Below are 20661 nucleotides of genomic sequence, written 5' to 3'. Positions count from 1 at the left end.
ATAAGCCATATATTATACCTATTTTATGTTCATTAAATAAGTAAGTGAAGGAAGGTTAAAAATGAAGTGTATATAAGGGGTAACGTACTTCAGCAAACCCTGTCTATTAGTGCTTTGGGCCACATTGTATTAAAGTTCAGGGAGAGGGAGCTTTAAATCCAGTTGGTTAATATTCTGGGTAAAACCCACTGTTCTTAATGACCTCTCTATGAACAGACGTCGAGGCAATCTGAATGTGATTGAGCAGACTGGATAGACTCAGAGTTGTGTGTGAATGAGACATCGGGGCAACTTAAGCCCAGAGCCCTTTTCCGTTAAGGGTCTGGCCCGCGCATGCGCACGCCTCGGTTTCGCTATGAACGCGGAAGTCTGGGTGACATGACGCACTCAGTCCGATGGAGAGCGTGAAATAAACAAAACATCGCGGATTCCTCAGGCCAAGGGGGAAAAAAAAGAGGTGAGTACAAACCACAGACACGGTACTCGAAAGTTGCGCAACTGAATCTTGTTTGGGTTTTTTTTTGTTAGTGTTTTGCTTTTCCTAAATGTCGACCAGACAAACTAAAGATGCAAACGTGCAACCTGAATGTAAAATCTCCAGCGAGAAATGTAAAGCGCAATCCTCAGATTTACTGCTCCCAATCACGTCTCATAAAGGCATTAGCAGAAAAGCAGCAAACGGGTCGGAAATGAAAGCTCGGATCATTTCTGTCCATATTGGCATGGCTTTAACTAATAGTGTCGTCGGTTTTCAGTGTAAAAGCGTGTCTATGCGTGCAGACGGTCGTGTTTTTGTTCAACATTTTGAGCTCTGGTGCCCCTCAGCTTGCAGCATTGTGAGTGTTAACTCGCTGGAAATATCTTTTATCTCCTGCACCGCTGATCGCTCTGCTCTGTCGTTTATTTAAAAACTAACAAACACTCAAAAGAACCATAGAAATATGTGGAGTGTGAGCGCGTGTAGGCGAAGCGTCACGATACAGCTGCAGTGCGCTCGCGCGTTCTTCCTGCATTCCATAGCATCTCCAGCTCGTGCACGGTTTTACGCGTGAAACAGGACCATCATAATCATTGGCCTTTTTATCTGTCGAGCAAGTCATTTTTTTAAGGATTGTGCATTAGTGTGCCTGGAAGGATTTTACACCATCTATTAGTTCCAGGCAGAATCAGGACCTCTTTGGTTAATTATATTATAGTAATTAAACCTCTGTAGCTATCCCTGAGATGGGAGTGTTTTCAGATTGGATATAGCTGAAGGTTTTTTTTTTTTTAACCTTTAGTCTAACCACAAGTTGCACATGATTAATAGGTCACATGAACACAAGAAGAATCGAGGCTGTCTGTATCTGTTTAACTGTGTATCTGTGCTAGGAACCCAATAACTTCTCTCTCACTTTGTTATAACTGACCTCATTTTGGTGCAATACTTAAAAAAAAAAGAGGTGCTGTGGTCATGATCCATGTCCTGCCTTCAATCCTAGAACCTTTAAGGCACCAGAGTTTCATTTCTGACTTATAGCCTCCCTTTTCAATCTTCTATTGAGTGATACTGAAGTGCCTGTTCTGAAAATATCAATTGCTCATTGCTTACTGCTTTGTTCTATGCAAGAGGGCCTTTTCTTTTATGTCATGTCAATATCTTATCCTTTTTTTTATTCCAGATGGATATGGTTGAGTTTGAAATCTTGCTGTTCATAAAGAACATTGTATTGCATTGCTGTTTGTTTGCTGCCTTTTCCCTTAAGCATCTTAGGAAAATGGGTCTAAAAGAGCACTGCTTTTAAAAGGCGGATTCTTTATTGGCTTTTACCTTGTTGGCATTTTCCAAACTATTGTACAGCACTAAAAGGAAGTAAGCGAGCATGTGATTATCTCAGAAGTGGGATACTTTCCAAATACTGGTCAAAACACACCCCGCAATCTGTGTGTGTGTGTGTGTGTGTGTGTGTGTGTGTGTGTGTGTGTGTGTGTGGACTTCTCTTAATGCTTGACGAAAGCATTTCCAAAATATTTTATTTATGGCTGTTGCATTAAAACCGAATCTTTGTGGAAAAGGAAATGACACAGGAAGTGAAGCCATTCAGCTATAGTATTTTGCAAGAAAGGAAACTATATTTTTTAATTGGAAGGGTGTATGGTGTCATAATTCCCGTCAAAGCTTATGCATTGTCAGGTCCACACATCCTTGTCTAGAGTCAGGATGGACAGTTATTGAGCCAGTTTTGTGCATGGTCTCAAAGCCATTAATGTCAATCAGAAATAATTTCACTGTTTAAATGCTGTATAAAATGACAAATTAAAGATGAAGAATCCACATATAAATATATACATTTTATTGTTTTGTTGAGACAAAAATGTATCATTATGTGGGTGTTTGTGTAAGTGAAATTGTTATAGTGAATTCTGTATTTCAAATATTTGTCTTTTAATTCTGATGAAATAAAACTATCAAATAATGTGTCCAATAAGTTATATTAAATAAAAGTTTATTTTCAACAGTACCTTTTTTGGAGTCTCTTAATATGTTGATGAATCTAAAATAGCACAAACCGGAAAGGTAGTGAGGATTATAGTCAGTTGCAAAAGTTTGGACTCCCTCTCCTTTAGTGTTCTTTCTACTGAAGACACCCAATCTATGAAAGAACATGTTTGAAACTATGTAGTAAACAAAAAAGTGGTAAACATCCCAGAATATGTTTTAGATTTTAGATTGTCCAAAGTAGCTTCATAATGTTTGGATTTGAGTTTGGCACACTCTTGGCATTCTCCCATAAAAAGCTTTACTTCAAACGCATAAAATGATTGCATCTTCATAGTCTTCGTGCGAAGAAAGCAGCAATTTTAGCCTTCCATGGCATAAAATAAATGAATGCATGGTGTAAAAATAGTGCTAATATTTCTGTCTGTGCCTGAATTGTAGGTTGCTTTAATATTTGAATGCATGCAATATTTGAACACACCTTTCAAGTAATTATACTGTGAAATGCAGGTGCAAGGCAAATGACAGGCCTGCAGCTGTTCTTACAGTGAAGGATTTAGTTTTTTCCCCTAAACAAATGGCAGGATCACTGACGGCGGGACTAAATACTTCTGCATCATTTAAACCTATTCCATGTGTTTACTGCATTGCGAACCTTCCTTTGTTGTCAAGTTGGCTGACGGCAATTACACTGTAGTGGCTTCACAAAAGCTGATCAAATGAACAATGAGCGGTACTAAATTTTGTTGAATTGTACTTCACAGAGTGACTAATAGAAACTGAAAGTCAAATAACACACTAGTCAAAAGCCCTTCTTGTAATTATTGTTGTGCCATAGAATTTTATGTCAAAGGAGCGGAGTCTGCCAAGAAAACAAGTGAATGCTGTGAGACTATTGATACACTTGCTTATAATTATTTCACTTGTTGATGTGCTCTTTCTGGGGAGCAATTATTATAGGATACCAAATGATTCGCCTTAAAAAGCATTAAAATGATTGATTTCCTGGTAAGTATTTTAGATTGGCACAGCATGTAGCAGTATTGGGTTTCAGCTCGAGGGTTTTAGTTTCGGTTTGTGAGCTTGAAATTCACATGGTCCCTACTGGCCGGTGAGAATTTCGTCAGGTTTCTAGTGGATTGGCCATGCTAAATTCCCTTTACTTCTGAATGAGTGTGTGAATCTGTGTGTGCATGATGAAATGGTGACCCTATTTCCACCTGTCTGCCCAGTATTTTTGGGATATACACTTATATGCACTGCTACACTGATCAGGGTAAAATAGGTATTGAAGATGAATGCATGTATTAATAATTTTAGATACTTCTGACATCATTGGGTCATTGGGTTTTGCTGAATGCTATAGTTCAGTGATGATAGGTTGGCAGAGCTTGAGGTTGACAGATAATTGTGTAGTATATCACTCCTTTTGCTCAGCACTCTAGAGAGCACTGGCAGGTGAGTCTTATCTAGTTTGCATCTCACCGCTGGTATGTTACCTCCATTACACTGTAAAATACTGATGTGAAGAATAAATCACGTCTCTCTGGCTCTTCTGTAAGACAGACCCGAATCTGATTTTACACTTTGTTGAAGCAGTACTGGAAAAACACAGCAGAAGGTATTCTAGATTCCCAGTCAAGCATTTTCAGTTACTCTATTTCAGGGAATCTTTTTTCTCCACATGAAACTGGACATAATTAACTAGCACACACTTAGTGGATATTCAGTAAATTTACAGTAGGGTGGGGCTGAGAGCTGAAGTGTTTATTAGTCTGATATGGATCTCGTGGCAGAACACAATGAGAAAAAAGATGTGATGTGCCATGACATCAGGATAAAACATTAACTTTTGGAAAATAGGGATATGTTGGAAAAACTTGCATATTTTGTTGATAAGAGAGGTCGGCTAGTTTGACCTGACAGAAAGGCTACAACAAATAATCATGTCAGAGTTCACAACCCGTTGAACCTCGAGGCAGATGAGTTACAACAATCGACTTCTATCAATCGAGAAAAGACTGTTGAGACTGCAATAGGCACAGACTTACCAAACCTGGACAGGCTGAAAAAATGCTCCTGTTCTCATAAATCTACATTTCTGCTGAGCCAGCCAATATGGTGGGTCAGAATTTAGTGCCCGCAGCATGAATCTATGGATCTAACCTGCCGCTTGTCAACAGTCCAGGCTGGGCGAGTTCCTCTAATGGTGTGGGGAATGCTTTATTAGCACACTTTTGATGCATTTTTGGAAGACAATTAGAGTAGTATTTTTTTGACCATGTACATCTCCTCAGGACCACAGGTTAACAATGTTTTATTGTCTTCTTCTTTTTCTTTCGGCTGTTCCTATCAGTGAACCCCACAGCGATCCACCTCCATACCACTCTGCCCTCTACATCTGCCTCTTTCAAATGAACCACCTTCATGTTTTTGCTAACCACATCCAAAAACCTCCTTTTTGACCTTCATTTTTTCCTCCTTCCTGGCAGCTCCAACCTCAGCATTCTTCTACCGATTTACCCCATGTCCCTCCTCTGCACATGTACAAACCATCTCAATTTGGCATCCTTCACCTTGTCTCATTAACATCCTACCTGCACGGTCCCTCTAATACACTCGTTTTTAATTCTGTCCATCCTCATCACTCCCAATTAAAATCCACCACCTGTCTTAGCGTCAGTGCTACTGTCTCTAAACCAGACAAAATAGCAGGTCTCGCAGTCTTCATTCTTGTAATGTCTACTTCCAAATAATGCACCAAGTTACAAAGGAAAGGTTGTTTTAAACTGGTTTCATAAACATAAAAATGAGATCAAATAAATTTAGTTTCATTTGTATAGAGCTTTTAATAATAGATATTGTCCCAAAGCAGCTTTACAAAATTGAATTGATTTGAAGATCAGTGTTCTTCAGTGGCTTTTCCTGTCACCGGATCTGAATCCAATACTGAATTTCGACTGAATTTCAGATCTGCATGTTGAGTAGTTAGAAGTGGTAATATTAGCACTTCTGGCTAAAACTGTTGTAAACATATTGTGATATGTAAACCTAAGAACATCTTTTGATTCAGGTTAGTCAGGGTGAGGACAGATAGCAGGAAGACGGCTTCCAGCATGTCTCATACTCCTCATCACTATAACAAGATACAGTGCAGATGTCTGAGGGGCAACCCTTGCTGTTTTTTTTTGATGAATTTTCATGAGCACTTAAAGGGATGAGAGAGATTTACAGGCAGCTTAAGTGCTAAATTACAGATAAAAGCTAAACTGCTCTACTAGATGACCACAACTGACAAGCTCAAGTTTGAACTACAGTTCTGCTTAGCTCTGATCCACAAAAAAATATAAAATGATATTCTCCAGAAGCATGAATACTGTTGATGTCTCTCAGCTCCATCATTTTCTGGATCATTCTGAGCTTTTTTTTTAGCGTTTTTGTTCTTTGTGTTTATGTTGGGTTTCTTCCTGTTTACTTGTTTTGTCCTCCATGTCATTTAATAGCTCTACATTGTTTGGCACTTCTAAATTACTTCTAGGCAGGAATGTGCAGTTATCAATATTTACACTGTAGGCTTAGAAAAAACTGCTAGCATATCAGTGGCGCTGCAATAAATTAAATTTATGATTATACTGATTGTTATGATTCATTCTCGGCATTAAACCACTTTGTACTAGAAAATGAACTGGTTAGAGACTGTGAATGGTCAGATGGTCGTGGGAGACACCACAGGAAATCGATCCTTTGTCCTGATTGATGATTCTACTCAAAGGGGCTCAGGTTATTGCTTACACTGGGGCTTTGAGCCAATATTCACTGCTGGCATTCACTGTAACATCTTTTGCAACCCTTCCTCTGTGCTGCCGAGGCCATCACTCTCACCAGAAGGTGAAGTATATGACACAACCTAGACTAGGCTAAAAGACTTTTTAACCCTATAATAATTTTAATCGTACTAAGATTTCTCGCGATTTATTTGATATTGTGCTCTTGAACTTCCTTTTTTTGTCTGTCTTGCATTGTAGCCTTGCTCAAAACACAAACAATTTATGCACTGCTCTATATACTACATTCACCAGTCCTTTCAACAAAGCACTATATAACTAATGGGTATTGATTGTGCCTTATCTGAGGTGATGTCATATCTTCAGTCCATAGTGCAGTTGAATTCCATTAGCATTTTATATACATGTAATTTTGCATGCCATGAATGAAAACGAGTAGGGAACGAAGCCAGTGCTACCTGGCTCTTGCTCCCTTTCATTCATTACAGTAATGAGACTTGATCTGCAGTTTTGGATGGAAGTAAATGTTTTGGGAGTGTGCTTAATGTCTTTTCAATTATGTGCAATTATTCATAAGTAGTCACTTTTGCTACTGATCTTGGGGCGACGTTTAAAAAAGATTGACATAATACATGGAGCAGGTCATATTTTAATATAACTGTTAGGGTTTTTAGTTTACAGGGATGATTGGAGATGAACGCAGTGTCGTTACGTAGAGATTTGACTACGTTTCCATCAAGGGAGATCTCACAGAGCCTTATCACTTATAGTTGTTTTTACATTATGGTGATTGCAGTGGTGAGACAGAAAATTTCCACTTTAGAGGAGGCTAAGCTGTTATGAAGAATTGGACAGTCATTTATTTAAACACCGATACAGGCATGCATAATAGCTTATGCTGATAATTTTTTTTTCTTTTTGTGTAAATGTTCTTATCTTAGCTTAAACAGAACAGAAGGAAATGTTCCAACCTGCCAACGTTATTAACAACTAGACAGCGTAATAACTGAGACTTGTATATTGCTCAAGGATCTCAAGTTAGTCACTATATAGCACAGTGCACATGGAAAATTATTCGGAATCCTTTTTACTATGCATTTGATTTAACCCAACGCAACCCACTTCTAAAAAGCCAGCGATGTCATTTGGTTGTTATTTATATCCACAGTGAAGTCTGAATAAATGTCATTAAAGCAGTGCTGCATCTCTGTGGGTGCCTTCTATTAACTTGGCTTTCTGTTTTGACACTTTCTGCAGCTTTTTGGTGTCAGGGATTGGGTTCAGGGCTCAGCTGAATACTCACGTTTCCTTCCTGACACAGAGCTTATTTTTTCCACCGTAACAATCCAACTACCTCTCAGCAACACTTCCTAGCACCGAGACACTCGTGTGTCCATGAGGGATATACGGATGCACATTAGCTCTATCTACTCGGCCTGTCTTCTCTATCTTTCTGGGATGTTGTTCATATATTCCAATTGACTGAAAAATGGCATAGTTTTTACTTCAAATTGATTTATGTAAGGAGCAGAATCCATTGAAAAAATAGGCACATATCAGTTGGTTATTGGGTTTTTTTTTCTTTTGTTTTTCAATTTATCTCCTGTTGGCTGCTCTAAAGATATTTTATAGGTTTTCACAGACAGTGAGTCTGACAATCTGCAATATAAATTGAAATGAGAGCAGATAACTGTCTGGAATTTTGTGACAGCAGAATTACTACTCCAGAATTGTTCCGAGTATAGTTTAGGGAATTACCGGAAATGTGCTCCTGTGATAAACATTTCCGAGGAAAAGACTGTTTCATTGCAGTTCTCAGCCAACCAGCAGTGTCCACTCATTGTTCGTGCAGTGGTATTAGAATAATCAATTACTAAAATGATCTAAGCGATATAATAACGCATTTTGTGAATGTATGATCTGTTCATCATGAATGTCGATCCAGCGAAGACTGACAATGAGTAAGTAATGAGACCTGGATTAGCTGCCAGTCCATCACAGGGCACCATGTGTGCGAACACACACACACACACAGACACACACACACACAGACTGGTGGGAGGTTAGAGAAAGCCTGATAATACAGATTCCTTGTTCATGTTTACACACAGGCAAAACTGTGATTCCTGTTAAAGATGCTGAAGAACGTGTTGGGTGACTGCTGCAAATGCCACTTATCATTTTCCTGGTAGCATAGCAACCTGGCTGTTGCTGCCATTCACTTTAGTACATAATGGTAAATCAATAAGACTGAATTTTGCCTTTTCTGCTGAATGTCCAGAGACTCAGCTTTCCCAAAAACAAAGCACTTTCATGTATACTACTAACTGATAGATCAGCCTGAGATAATTTAATGCCATATCTGAACAGCAATAGAGTGCATTGGAATGCATTTTTCTTTAAAGAAGTTCAGAATGACATTTTTCCTCGGTATTATATCTGTAAATCCGATGTGGACGATGACAAGTAGGTAGTATTATCATTGCAACAAGCAAATTTTTTTAAATGAGTAAAACATGGTCATGGTCACAGAAAGATCCAATGTCTGCACATTTAAGGAATAATATGAGTACATCTAGGATACACATTATTAACATTAACATCCCTGATCATGCTGCTGGCATTTCGTTGAGTTTTGCTTACTTCACCAGAGTGAGGAAGCAATACAGATTCAGCATTTCCAGCTTACAGTGGGGCGCAGATGTTTATGAAATTTGCTTTGCTTTATAGATGTGTTGTAAGGTGGCTTGCTTGTTTGAGCCTGTGAAAGAGATTTGTCAGGAGAACACTATATCATCCCTAAAGCAAAGCACAACTTCCACCATGTGCTTAAAGTGGTGTGCTGTGATCCCTCTATTCAGGACTTGATTAACAATTATGTTTCATTGTCTCATTTTTGTAAATTATTCTTACAATCAATTCCTACTCCTAAAATATCCTGTTTTATTTAAATGTTTTTATTTTTTTTTTATTTGGCAAATGGAATTATACTGTAGAATCTCCATTTGTGAAAGATAACGCTCTGCTTGTCTGTTTGTGTATTTTATTATTTTTGTCTTGTAAAGATTTTAGGACTTAAGGTGCCGCGTTTGTTTCACTACCCTAACGAAGGATTATTGCGTAATAAAAAAATATATAAGAGCATTACAGAACTGGTACTTTGACATGTTTTCGTGCTGCAGGTATTTAGATGAATTTGAAATTAAATGAATTTAGTGGGATCATAGGAAAACACAACAATATTAAATGCGATACATTTGGCAGACAACCTCAACCAGAGTGACTTACAAGGCCTAACAGCAGCAGCTTGGTGGTGTTAAGAATAAAACCTCTGATTAGTAGTCCAACCACTGGGCTGCCACTTCCCAAAACAGTGCTTTATGTGCACAAATTTACAAAAAAAAAAAAACCCTGAAACAAAAAAGTTGATGTGTTTTTAGGCATAAAAGTAGGATACATGCAGAAATGTGTGATGTGGTAAAGATTTATCAGTATTACTTTGTCATTTTTGTTCTATCCTATAGCATTGTGTCACTATTGTGTAAAATGATTTTATGAAAGTTTAGACTAATAATGCATACTATGTAAAATGCACATTTAATAGTTTTATACAGTATGTACACAGTGTGTGTGTGTGTGTGTGTGTGTGTGTGTGTGTGTGTGTGTGTGTGTGTGTGTGTGTGTGTGTGAACAGCATGTATGCATATGCAAATCTTCCCGGCTTGATTAGTAGTGCTTTCGAAATCATAATGATTGGTTTTAGGGCTGAAATGATTCCTCAAATAACTCGAGGAGTTTGATTAGTAGTCCATTTAACAAAGCACTGAGTTTCCCATGGACCATTATTACTGACGCACCACCCGCTAAACTCTGGAGCGCTCTGGACAGGTAACACAGAAGACGCTGTAGAATGAAAAACAGAGTAACAGGAAGAAAACAGTGAAGGGCGAGGAGAAGAATAAGGCCAAAGAAAACACCAGAAAGTTTCCAAAGTTTGGGATCATATCAAACTAAAACATAAAGGAAACACTGTAAAGTGTGGTTACCATTTTTAAAAATAATTTGCAATTGATTTTTACATTTTAATTTATATACAGTGCGTTCAATAAGTCCCTCCGCAGTGGCTGCATAAAGCAGGTATTGGAGCATGTTTTTAAAGCCGGTCGATAAATACAGGGATTTAGTTCATGAAAAATTTCAAGCAGCTTTTCCGGAGGCAAGAAAACCACATCGCAATACTGTGCGAGATTTAATAAATAAATACATGAGTGAGAATAATTATGAGTTTTTATTAAACATAGTTTCCTAAAACCTACTCTATGCACTGTGAAGGGATTTTTGGAGTCACTGTATTTGTATTTTAATGTAATATGCCAATTAAATGCACTAAATGGGTTCAGTTTTCACCAATATTCTTGTATGCATTTTCAGCAATAGAAATTAACATTTTTCTAAAAAGAAAAACAAATTACTTGTTCATTTTCAGAGACCCGCCTTATTTTCTCCATCTTATTAGTGTATTAGTTGTGCAAAAAGTGCATCTTATCCAATTTCTCAATTAATCAATTGAATAATACTCGATTACTAAATTAATTGATAGCAGCAGCCCTAATTGTTTTTTTATTTCCTTCTCGCCTCTTTTGTTACTGAATAAAATATTTTATTGCAGCCATAATAAACAGTGCAGTACAGCCTGTAATTGAACTGTAATTGCCTTTTTGTTTTTTTGTTTAGGCTGTGTACCTCAGCACCTTGGATTGGAATGAGTTATAAATGTCAGCTCATTGTTACTTTTATTTTGATGTATTTATATAGATTGAATCTGATTTAATGTTAAAAAATTTGATCGGACTACATGCAAAACTTGTACTTTCAGGGTCGAACCCACAAAAACTTTCCAGATAGACATGTATAGATAAATAATGCAGTTTCTATCTGCCCCTCTGAATGATCATGTGTAGATGAAAAAAGTTCCTAGAAGTCCTGTGTACTGCATGGATCTGACTTATTTTTCCAGCACATCACAGAGATCAGATTGAGATCTGGAGAATTTGGAGCTAATGTCAACACCTTGAATTCTTCATAATGTTCCTCATATGGTCCCTAAACATTTTTTACAGTTCGTCAGCTTTTGCTCAAAGTAAAATCGTTTGCCCTAAAGGGCTGTACTTGGTCTGCACTAATATGTAGGTAGGTTCTATGTATGAAAGTAACATCCAATTGAATGGCAGGACCCAAAGTTTTGCAGCAGAACATTGCCCAGGGCATCATACAACATCTACCTACATGTCTTCTTCAAATACTGCATTCCAAGCAAAGCCCCTAAAACCTGCTGTTTTTAGGATGCCTTTACCCAGTCATCCAGGCATCACAAACCTATTCAAACTTTTTATTACTACCTTGTATGCTTGTCTATTTTTTTTTCATTGTTTCAAGACTGAAAGTTCTTGAAGTCTAACAGACACTTGCTGTCTAATATATGTCATAAGTGGTGGTCCAAAAACATAAACAATCTAATAAGTTTTCTGCAGTTTAGCTTTACTTAAGGTTTATGTATCATGCATCTAATGAAGACCGGACCGTGTGGACACAAACATTGAAACTTTTTAAATCAGACTGGAGAAACTTTCGTACGTGGGCCTAAATTGAATATGTGGGAATGCGGCATGAATAGAAATGGTCAATAATGTCGTTTTTGAGTGAGAGCAGTGCGGCAAGACAACAGTGGTGAAACGCAACTGTAGTGAAGACAATTGGGAGATTTACTTGATATTTGGGGAATCGATTCGAACTAAAGTGGAAGGAGCCCAATAAAAACTGTGTATTGTAGTGAAACAATTGCCCGTGAAATCAGTGCTCATAAAATGCATTCTCTTTAAAGACAATCATTCTTTACTTGCAGCTGCAATTGTGACCCATAAAGCTGCATCTGATCTGAACAGAAAAGTCTAAATTCTGTAGAAGAAGCGTGTAATGTAAACATAGCTTTATTGCACACCATTTCACTGCATTACCATATGACTGAGTGTATGTTATTCTCTCAGATGGCAAGCTGAAAGACCTGCAGATGACGGAGCCGTTGCGTGATTAACCTCAGGCCATTGTCGATGCAGTCGAGCAGTAGCTCAGTAAATCACTGGCTTCTCAAGTAGCAAAGTAATTTACTCAGCATTGCTGGGAAAAAAAAAACCCTCAACTAAACTTTCAAGAGAAAAATGGTGATTAAGTTTAGAGCCGGAATCTGATATAGTGCCCAGCTGCATTTATTTATGTCCTTCCTATTCTCAGTTCATCAAAATGAATGTCAACAAAACCTAGCTTTTAGCGCAAGTGTTAAAAAGCCCCAACTGCTAGTTTTCATTGTGCTACAATACTTCTCATGTTGCTCATTTTATATTTGACAGTCACTCATGTATGTAAAAGTATATTTTTCCCTCATAAGTGTAAAAAATATTATTTTTACACTGAAGCTACAGCTAGCAATTCACTATTCTTTGCGCACACGTTGATAGCGGTATGTATGGTGCATGCCTTAATTTGAAGTTTGTATAGAGGGATGCAAGGTAGAAACTGTGCGGCTCTCAGGTAAGGTAGAAACTGCTGCTCTCAGTTTGCTGGTTTTATAAGTGAGTTGAGCTTATAAGAGATCCTGTTTTCCTCAGCGACCTGTAGCACTCTGCAGTGGTGGAGTTAAAGGAGAAATTACAGCATGGTGAATGGATATTTTCGGACTTACCGTCAAGACTAATGACTACGAGTAAAAAAGAAAACTAAGATAAAGGAGTATTTTTTTTTCCCCCACCAGATGAATGCCTGATGTTTGTATTGTGCCAGGATGGCTAGGCAAGCTTATACATCTTTGTAGTACAGTGGAGTGTATATATATAATACAAGCTCATTTTGTTAGACTTGATATTGTATTGTCAATCTCAATGGCAATTTTTTCAATCCTGGCAGCTTTGTCAGAAAATAGGGCAACATTTTAAGGCAAGAGTGTACAACAGCATGGCAGTGCAAATATCCAGGCAAGCAGTTTCCGTACATTGCCATGCTCTGTCTTGCATGTTGTTATTTAGAGTTTATAGACAATGGTTTGTTTAAACACTAGTAAGGTTATGGTGAGGGCTCAGTCTCTCTCCACTTTTGTCCTTTGGCTGTTTATGCCCTGATACATACTTCTGTAAACAAATGTCCTAAATGTACATTTCAATGATCGCAAGTGCACGAAAAGACATATTTTATTAAGATAAAAGGAAAAAAAGATAGCTTTACTGACCAGTGAGGCTAAAATCTGCTGCATCCATAATCTAAAGGGTTTTTATTTTTAACCAGGACCAAGCATGTTTTTAGCAGATGTTGATTTTTGTCTTCTTTTTTTTGTGAGCAATAAACATTTCACAGAATCTAGCTCTTATACCAGATGCTGTTTTGCTCTGATGGAATTGGTTTGTCTTATTGATAACTTATGGGGATGTGTGACTGATTTGATGCCGGACTGTCATGAGAGCCCTGCCTGTATACGCTGTCCAGATGTTCCACTGAAGCCCGATTGAGTGAATCACCCTTCTTTTGGCAGGACAGATGGAACAGAATAAATTCATCTTGTTTTTCCATTATTTTTCGGATGCATGTTCAGTTATAATGGTGTTACATTATGAGATATATTTTGATTTTTCATTTTCTGTCAGTTGGAGTTTGGGAAAATTAGGTTAGTTTTCACATATTCTGTAATGTAAAAGCATTGTTATATTATAATCACCACATAAAGTGAACTCCTCTACAGTCTGGGTGAATGGTGCTTATTTTTTAAATGATGTCACTGATAATTAGCTTTGTTTTGTTCCTGGTGAATGTGGTTAATGTGGTTTAGTATTTCTTTGCTGTATTCTGTTGTCTGATGGGTCAAGCGTTGGGCAGTTTGCCCATTTGGTTAGGTTACTGAGTCACTGAGGTGAAGCTATTTAATTGTTGTCAGGGCAGCAACAGATAGTCATAAAGCCAAAAGTGTAGAACTGAAAATGCAGGCTATTAATAACTGGACATTTCTGACTTCCCAGCAGAGTATGAGCAAATACTTCTCTTTAAATGAACACCTAATTATTTGTAAAAGAAAGCGGGCGTGTGGGCGTATGTCAGTGCATTGGGGGCTTTATGAGTCTGCCATGACGACACATTATAAATTGTCACTATTTTGGCTGATTTACAGTTGTCACACACACATTTTTGAATAAAACAGACACAAAGCATTGATCCAATTAAACGCTTAATAAATCAATGCGCTGATGACGTACGAGGAATATTTAATGTATTTGTTACAGTGAATGCTTTTTGAGGTTAGCTTTTTAAAAACTAAGTTATCCTGTCCTGTTTCACAATTTTCATATCTCTCTCTCTCTCTCTCTCTCTCTCTCTCTCTCTCTCTCTCTCTCTCTTTCTTACTCCCTACCTATCACCCATCTTACAGGTTGTGATTAATGGTTTAATCCATCATGCTGCTGCTGGTGGGCTGGTTTCTGTGTTTGTGAGAGCTACACTGGCCTGCTGGGATGAACATGCCACTGCATCAGATCTCTGTCATTCCCCGGGATGTCACTTCCTCCAGGGGGTCTGGCAGCTGCGGAAAGGCTAAGGACAAGGACCGGGACAAACAGGTGTGTCTTTTATACACTATAGAGTCCAGACCTTTTCTTTCAAATAATATTCACAAGATATTATTTTGCACTAGGTTTTGGGAGGGGGGGACCACAATCAGAAGGGCCTCTGAGACTCATTCTCACCTTTGCATTATCCGTCAGGATTCATGCTGGTGTTTATTGCACCGTTGCAGGTTTACATTTTGTTGTTTGTGAAATCACAGATCTGGGAGTAATTATGTAGTTCTGCTCTGTAAGGCAGAATCTCCTTGCTTTCAGATTTGAGCTGCATTAAAGGAAGTGTGTACTCTAGAGGAAGCCACCCATAGCAAAAGGGGGGAATGGGTGGAGACAGCTGGGTTCCAGTAAGAGAACTAGAGCAGCATGACTGAGCAAAACGCAAGAGTATGAAGGAAGTAAAAAAAAAAAAAAAAAAAAAAAGAACATGGAAAGTACATATTCCTAGTACAAGGTCCATGTTGACTTCTGTTCAAAGACACACTGAACCAAAAGCTTCCTGACTCTCTTAGATGAAAAGTGGCTTATTCAGTGGTTAGTGCCTACTGGAGACTGAAAGGCTTCTACTGCATCATTAGCGCTTTAGGCCTGCTGTGTTGTTCACTTGGCTCATCTGGACAGAGTAATTACAGATAAGGCCATGGCAGGCCTTTGTGCCAGATGCTCTTCAGACTCAGTCTGAACCACAGGCAGGCACCTCGTCACACTTTGAAGGACTGATATGTGGTGTGCTGGGGATTTATTTTTTTTATGTTGGAGTACAGGTTTATTTTACAGACTCACCACTGCATGGGGCAGCCATTGTGTTCAGGCTTAATATATACCATCACCACCCTCCCGAAAAAACTCCCCTAGGTTGGAGGAGTGAAAACTTGCCTTTTGCTCTAGACTTAGGGATTGACAAAGGTGATTGAAGGAGGACAGTAATGAGTGTTGTCAGTAGCCTAAGCCAAAAAATGTCACATTAATTTCTACAGATCCTTTGCGAGAGAGAGAGCACTGCTTCTAACTGAACCACATAAAGACCTACAGTAGCTTATTAATTTGCTATTTATAATTCAGTAACTACTATCAAATATTCAGTAACTGCATTGAAACCAAAATAGGGACAATATTTAGTTACAGCGTGTGCCCGTTTGATAAACGATGCATATAATTCTCATGCATATTTGTTTCTCTATAGTATTTATTTCAATTGCAGCTCTAATGCTTGATTTTGAGTTCAGATGATTAAACTCTTGCCACATTGACCACAGTGGTTTTCTCTGTGCACTTAGCTGCACTCTGGGTTTTGACAAGAAACCCACATGCTTTTGCCCAAGTGGCCAAACACAAAAGACATGCTAAGACAACATGCTGCCCAAGCAGTGCCACTATTACTCACACACAATAGAACTCGAAGCTCGAGTGCTGCAGGCTGGATGGCCCAGGTGCTCTTGAGTAGCCACTCGTTCTGTTTGTGTGATGAAGCTTGTGTGAAGGAAATGTAACTTGGTTAAACTCGACAAGGCCCTGTCACGTTTGCCGTCGTTTACTTTCAAACTCTAACAGCGAGGGTGGAATTTAAACAGCGGAGACTGAATGTCGGTTATCACTCATTGCAACATAGTAATTTGTATTTTGTCCATAATGACCATAATCCATGAAACCTCTGGGAAATGTGCTGCATTTTGAATAAACCTTGACTCTGCATTCACATTGCCGATGCTGTGATTAACAGTTACTTCAGTCTGTCGTGATAAGTATAAATATAATGATTGGAACTTATCAGACGTGTCTCTTTTTGCATTGTGGCTTTGTTTTGGGATGTATCTGACCTTTAATATCGTTCATGTTCCGCCTACATTGTTTGGGAACTTCAGAGATTGAAGTATTCATTGGTCTTTTAGCATGAACTGTAATTCATTGACGAGTGAAGGATGTAACTGTTTTGCCTCTTGCACACAACTCCTCCATCCGCTTTACACTGGATTCAGTCTTCTTTTGAATACTTTTGGAAAAAGCAGAAGCCCAATGACATGCAATAATCTTCCAATTTCTTTGGTCGCATTTTGGCTGGATCACGGTTTTGTATCATGAATGAGCTGACTAGTTGTCTTTTATGACACTTCTCAGTGAATTTATTGTTAAGCAGTTTTGCACCCTTACTGCATGGACTGATGACAATTCTGGCTTGATTGGTCTGAAACGATGGCGTACTTGAGGTAGATTGGATGCAGTACTATAAAAGAGGGCTGAAGAAGGATTGTACAGCTTCAAAAAATCTAGTTTAATCACCCTCTGGTTTATAGAGCTGTTTGGGTGATCCCACATGTGCCACAATGTTTCCATCCACATAAAAGATGGAAGTCTGTGTTCATCATCTTTCCCTTGTGCTGTGTGAATATACTGTCCATTCTAAAATATAGGCACTGCTTTATTATGATTCCAGATAGTGTAATGTGTAACCTGACACATTAGACATTATCTTGAAAGTTATAATTGAATAAATGAGGCCACATGCAAGATATTGTTGAAAACAATTATAAATTTTTTTTGATTATGTAAATTGTTTATTTTACTACAGAAAGTTCTGGTTCACTCATTTAATTGGACTGGTATTTCACATCTCACACTTTGCATCCCTCTGCTTGTTTGTGTTCACTGCATTATTCCATTCTAGCGATAGTTAAAACCATTAAAACCATTACTACACTTAGTATGGACTGTCAGTCGGTCTGTGCATTGGCATGACAACATGCAGTGTTCTACCTAGCTGTGGCTTCTTTTCTTTGGGAACTATTTCTTTTAACGGATCAAAAAATAAACGAAATATTCCGCCATATTGTGTCTGAAATGTTAGCTAGTATATTGGGACATTGCTTTTATACAACAGTTCTAAAAAAAATATATATATAATAATAATAATATCACACTGGCAATCTTGCTGTTGTAATGAATATCAGGCTATAGCCGAGTCACTGCCCTTCTGATATTCTGTACAGCTTTCTTTCTATTGTAATGTAGCTTATTTATATCTTTTGAACTCAGGGAGACTGCAGGCAAATTTACAGCTGAAGTAAACACGTTAGAATGAATTACATGTATGTATTCTCTTGATAAGGTGTATGTGAATGGATACCTTTTTACAGGTTCTCTTTGAATGTTTTTTTGCATTGTAGGTGTGAACTGCATTATTAAAAAACATTGAGCAAAATTGCTTTTTCAACTGATCTTATTTTGCCTTGAAATGGAAAAAAGATTATTTATAATTAAATACCTGTATTTAATTATTGAATGTATGCATTCATGCATTCCTTCATATAATGCTGTATACCCTTGTACACTGTTGCAGTAGAAATACCCCAGACGACACAAAACAATTTGACAAATAAGAATTTGTCACTTTTGGCTCATTTTAAAGCCAAATAACACCTACCATCTATTTCTGTAGGCTTTATTAAAATGACATTTATTGTAAACTTTGTGCAATACTGCCACATTTTTAGTAGTAATAATTTTTTATCTGGAAAAGAAGAACTGACTGTTTGACCCCAGATGTCTGCTTCTTGTAATTGTTGTGTTAAAAATATGTACAATTTCAAGATTCTTTGTTTTTTTTTTATTTGTAGCAGCAAACATTGGTTAAATCATTTTATGTCCAAATATCTCTCTTACCAGATTGTGCATTGCTTTGGGGTTTTTTTAAACGGTTTGCTATGCTAATAATGCTCATCAGCCTTGCAGCGCTGCAAATAAAAAAAGTGAAGCCATCAGGCTGCTTGAGGGTATTTACTGTGCAGTGGCAGGGGTTTAATGCCTGCACTATCTCATTTGGGTCCTTCTGAGCTTCGTCAACACTCTAATCTCTCCGAAAGAGGCAAGGGGCTGTTTGATTTTTGGAGTTGAGTCATAGCAACTTCTGTTAGTCAATATTTGACATTAGAAGTGCTATCTGCAGAGCTCAAAATATGTGCTTATCACTGTTTATAAGTAAATATACAAATCTCAACCCTTTATTTGCATACACTGCAAGCATGACAATTTATTTTTTTTAGACTAGTTTTACACTTTGGTTTAAACTGAAGACACTGTCATCTGCAGTGCCTTGCAGCGAACTCTACAGGAAAATATTCAGGTGTCCTTCACACTAATGTTTCGCGGAAAAAAAGGCTGCTTTTACAGAGATGATGAAAATATTCTTGGTATCTGGACTACAGACAGTCTGGTTATTCCTGATGCACATTTTCTTTCACTGTGGACATCCTTAATCATAAAAGCAGCTTTTACCCATTCCCTCATCCCCCTGCCACCCCCATTTTGCTTTTCAACATGTGGCTCCGTCTTCAGTATGCTCGACAGAATAAGATTACTAAATATTGAGCAGTTACAGCAGTTCGTCTCAGTTTTTACATATCCATCACATGGATCCATCATATCCATCAGTAGCTACAGCGCATGGACAGTTGTCACACATGCTGCTGTAAGTCTCCCTCAGGGTCTCAGCCTCAGGCCCTACTTTATTGTATGTCTTGAAACTCTGCCAGTGTGTTCTGTAGCGGAAAGTTTTTAGCATGTTTGAGTTTAATGTGCACAGGGGATTGCCAAGATTTAAAATCTGCCAGTTTATAACCTGCAATATTTGCGAAATATTAATAAATAAAGTGTAAATAAATTCCCCAATAAAAGGTATTTTTTCTGTCAATACAAACCCTTACACTTGTAGTATTTGCTAAAGCATCTGGTAGAGCTCATTAATGTACATAAACTATTTGGACAAAAGTATTGGGACAACTGTCTTTTCTAGCCATTTTGGCTCCTCCCCAAACTGTTGGAGGCACATAATTGTATAGGATTTCTTTTTATGCGGTCGCATCAAATTCTCCATTCACTTGAACCTGGAGATCCAAATCTGTTCAAACATCAGTTAATGAAGATATGGTTTACATGGGTTAGAGTGGAAGATCCTGAGTAGTCTGCTATAGAGCTCTGAGCTCAACCCTATTAACACCTTTGGGATCAATTGGAGCACTGACTGCCCCCAGGCCTCCTTACCCTAAATTAGTACTACAGCCCTTGAGGCTGAATGAGCACACAATCCACAATCACACTTTGGAATCTTCTCAGAAGAATGGAGATTATAACAGGAAATGGAAACTAAATGTTGAATCTAATATTAAAAAAGCACATAAGAATCATATGGTCAGGTGTCTACAAACCTTTGTATATATAACATAGCCAGTAACCATCATCTTTAGCAAAAAAAGCGATCCATGACGAATAATTTACCTAAATCTTGTGGCCAGAGAAGTTAATAAAAGATGTCAGAGAGTGTCTGAGACTCCTTTGACACATATTTGACCAAAATGTTTACTGTCAGTAATTATGGTAGAAAGATTTAACACTTATCTCCAGCATGGCAGACTGCAATGATTTTGGATCCCCAGTTGAGCATGTTTGGTGAATCATATGTGTTAAATGTCCAAAGACTGGATTTGCACACCACTGGCCATTTTGTATAATGAATAATATTGACCCAACGTGTCATTCAAACGAGTGGCATTCAAGGTCAATGGCAATGATTTTCCATAGCTTTTCATGGTGCCAGATCAGCTTCCCCTAATACACCTTTGCAAAGTGTACTTATGAGGAGTCAGACAAGAGATTCCCTGAAGCTCTCGATAGATCTGACATGGCCACTCGAGAGCTGAAGTATTGAAAAACATAATTAAATTTGGAGTGGCGGACACAATGCTCCAAGCCTCCA

At 38.0% G+C, this 20661-nt stretch overlaps 1 protein-coding gene across 5 annotated transcripts in view; it reads left to right on the top strand.

The window, feature by feature from the left end:
* Nucleotides 1–302: 302 nt before the first annotated feature.
* march8 (membrane-associated ring finger (C3HC4) 8) overlaps nucleotides 303–20661 on the top strand; it is a 70508-nt gene continuing 50149 nt past the window's right edge. For 4 of the 5 annotated variants that reach the window (XM_046867667.1, XM_046867649.1, XM_046867657.1 and 1 more), the window contains exons 1-2: nucleotides 303–457; nucleotides 14729–14915. In XM_046867667.1, coding sequence (XP_046723623.1) covers nucleotides 14811–14915 — 105 coding nt within the window. In that variant the 5' untranslated portion in view covers nucleotides 303–457; nucleotides 14729–14810. The remainder of the gene's footprint in view (nucleotides 458–14728; nucleotides 14916–20661) is intronic. The other variant, XM_046867685.1, reaches the window with a different exon arrangement.

The sequence above is a fragment of the Silurus meridionalis genome, chromosome 2 (assembly GCF_014805685.1).
Source record: "Silurus meridionalis isolate SWU-2019-XX chromosome 2, ASM1480568v1, whole genome shotgun sequence".
Lineage (NCBI taxonomy): Eukaryota > Metazoa > Chordata > Actinopteri > Siluriformes > Siluridae > Silurus > Silurus meridionalis.
Note: the sequence above shows the minus strand (reverse complement) of the source record. Positions and strands in the feature narration are given on the sequence as shown.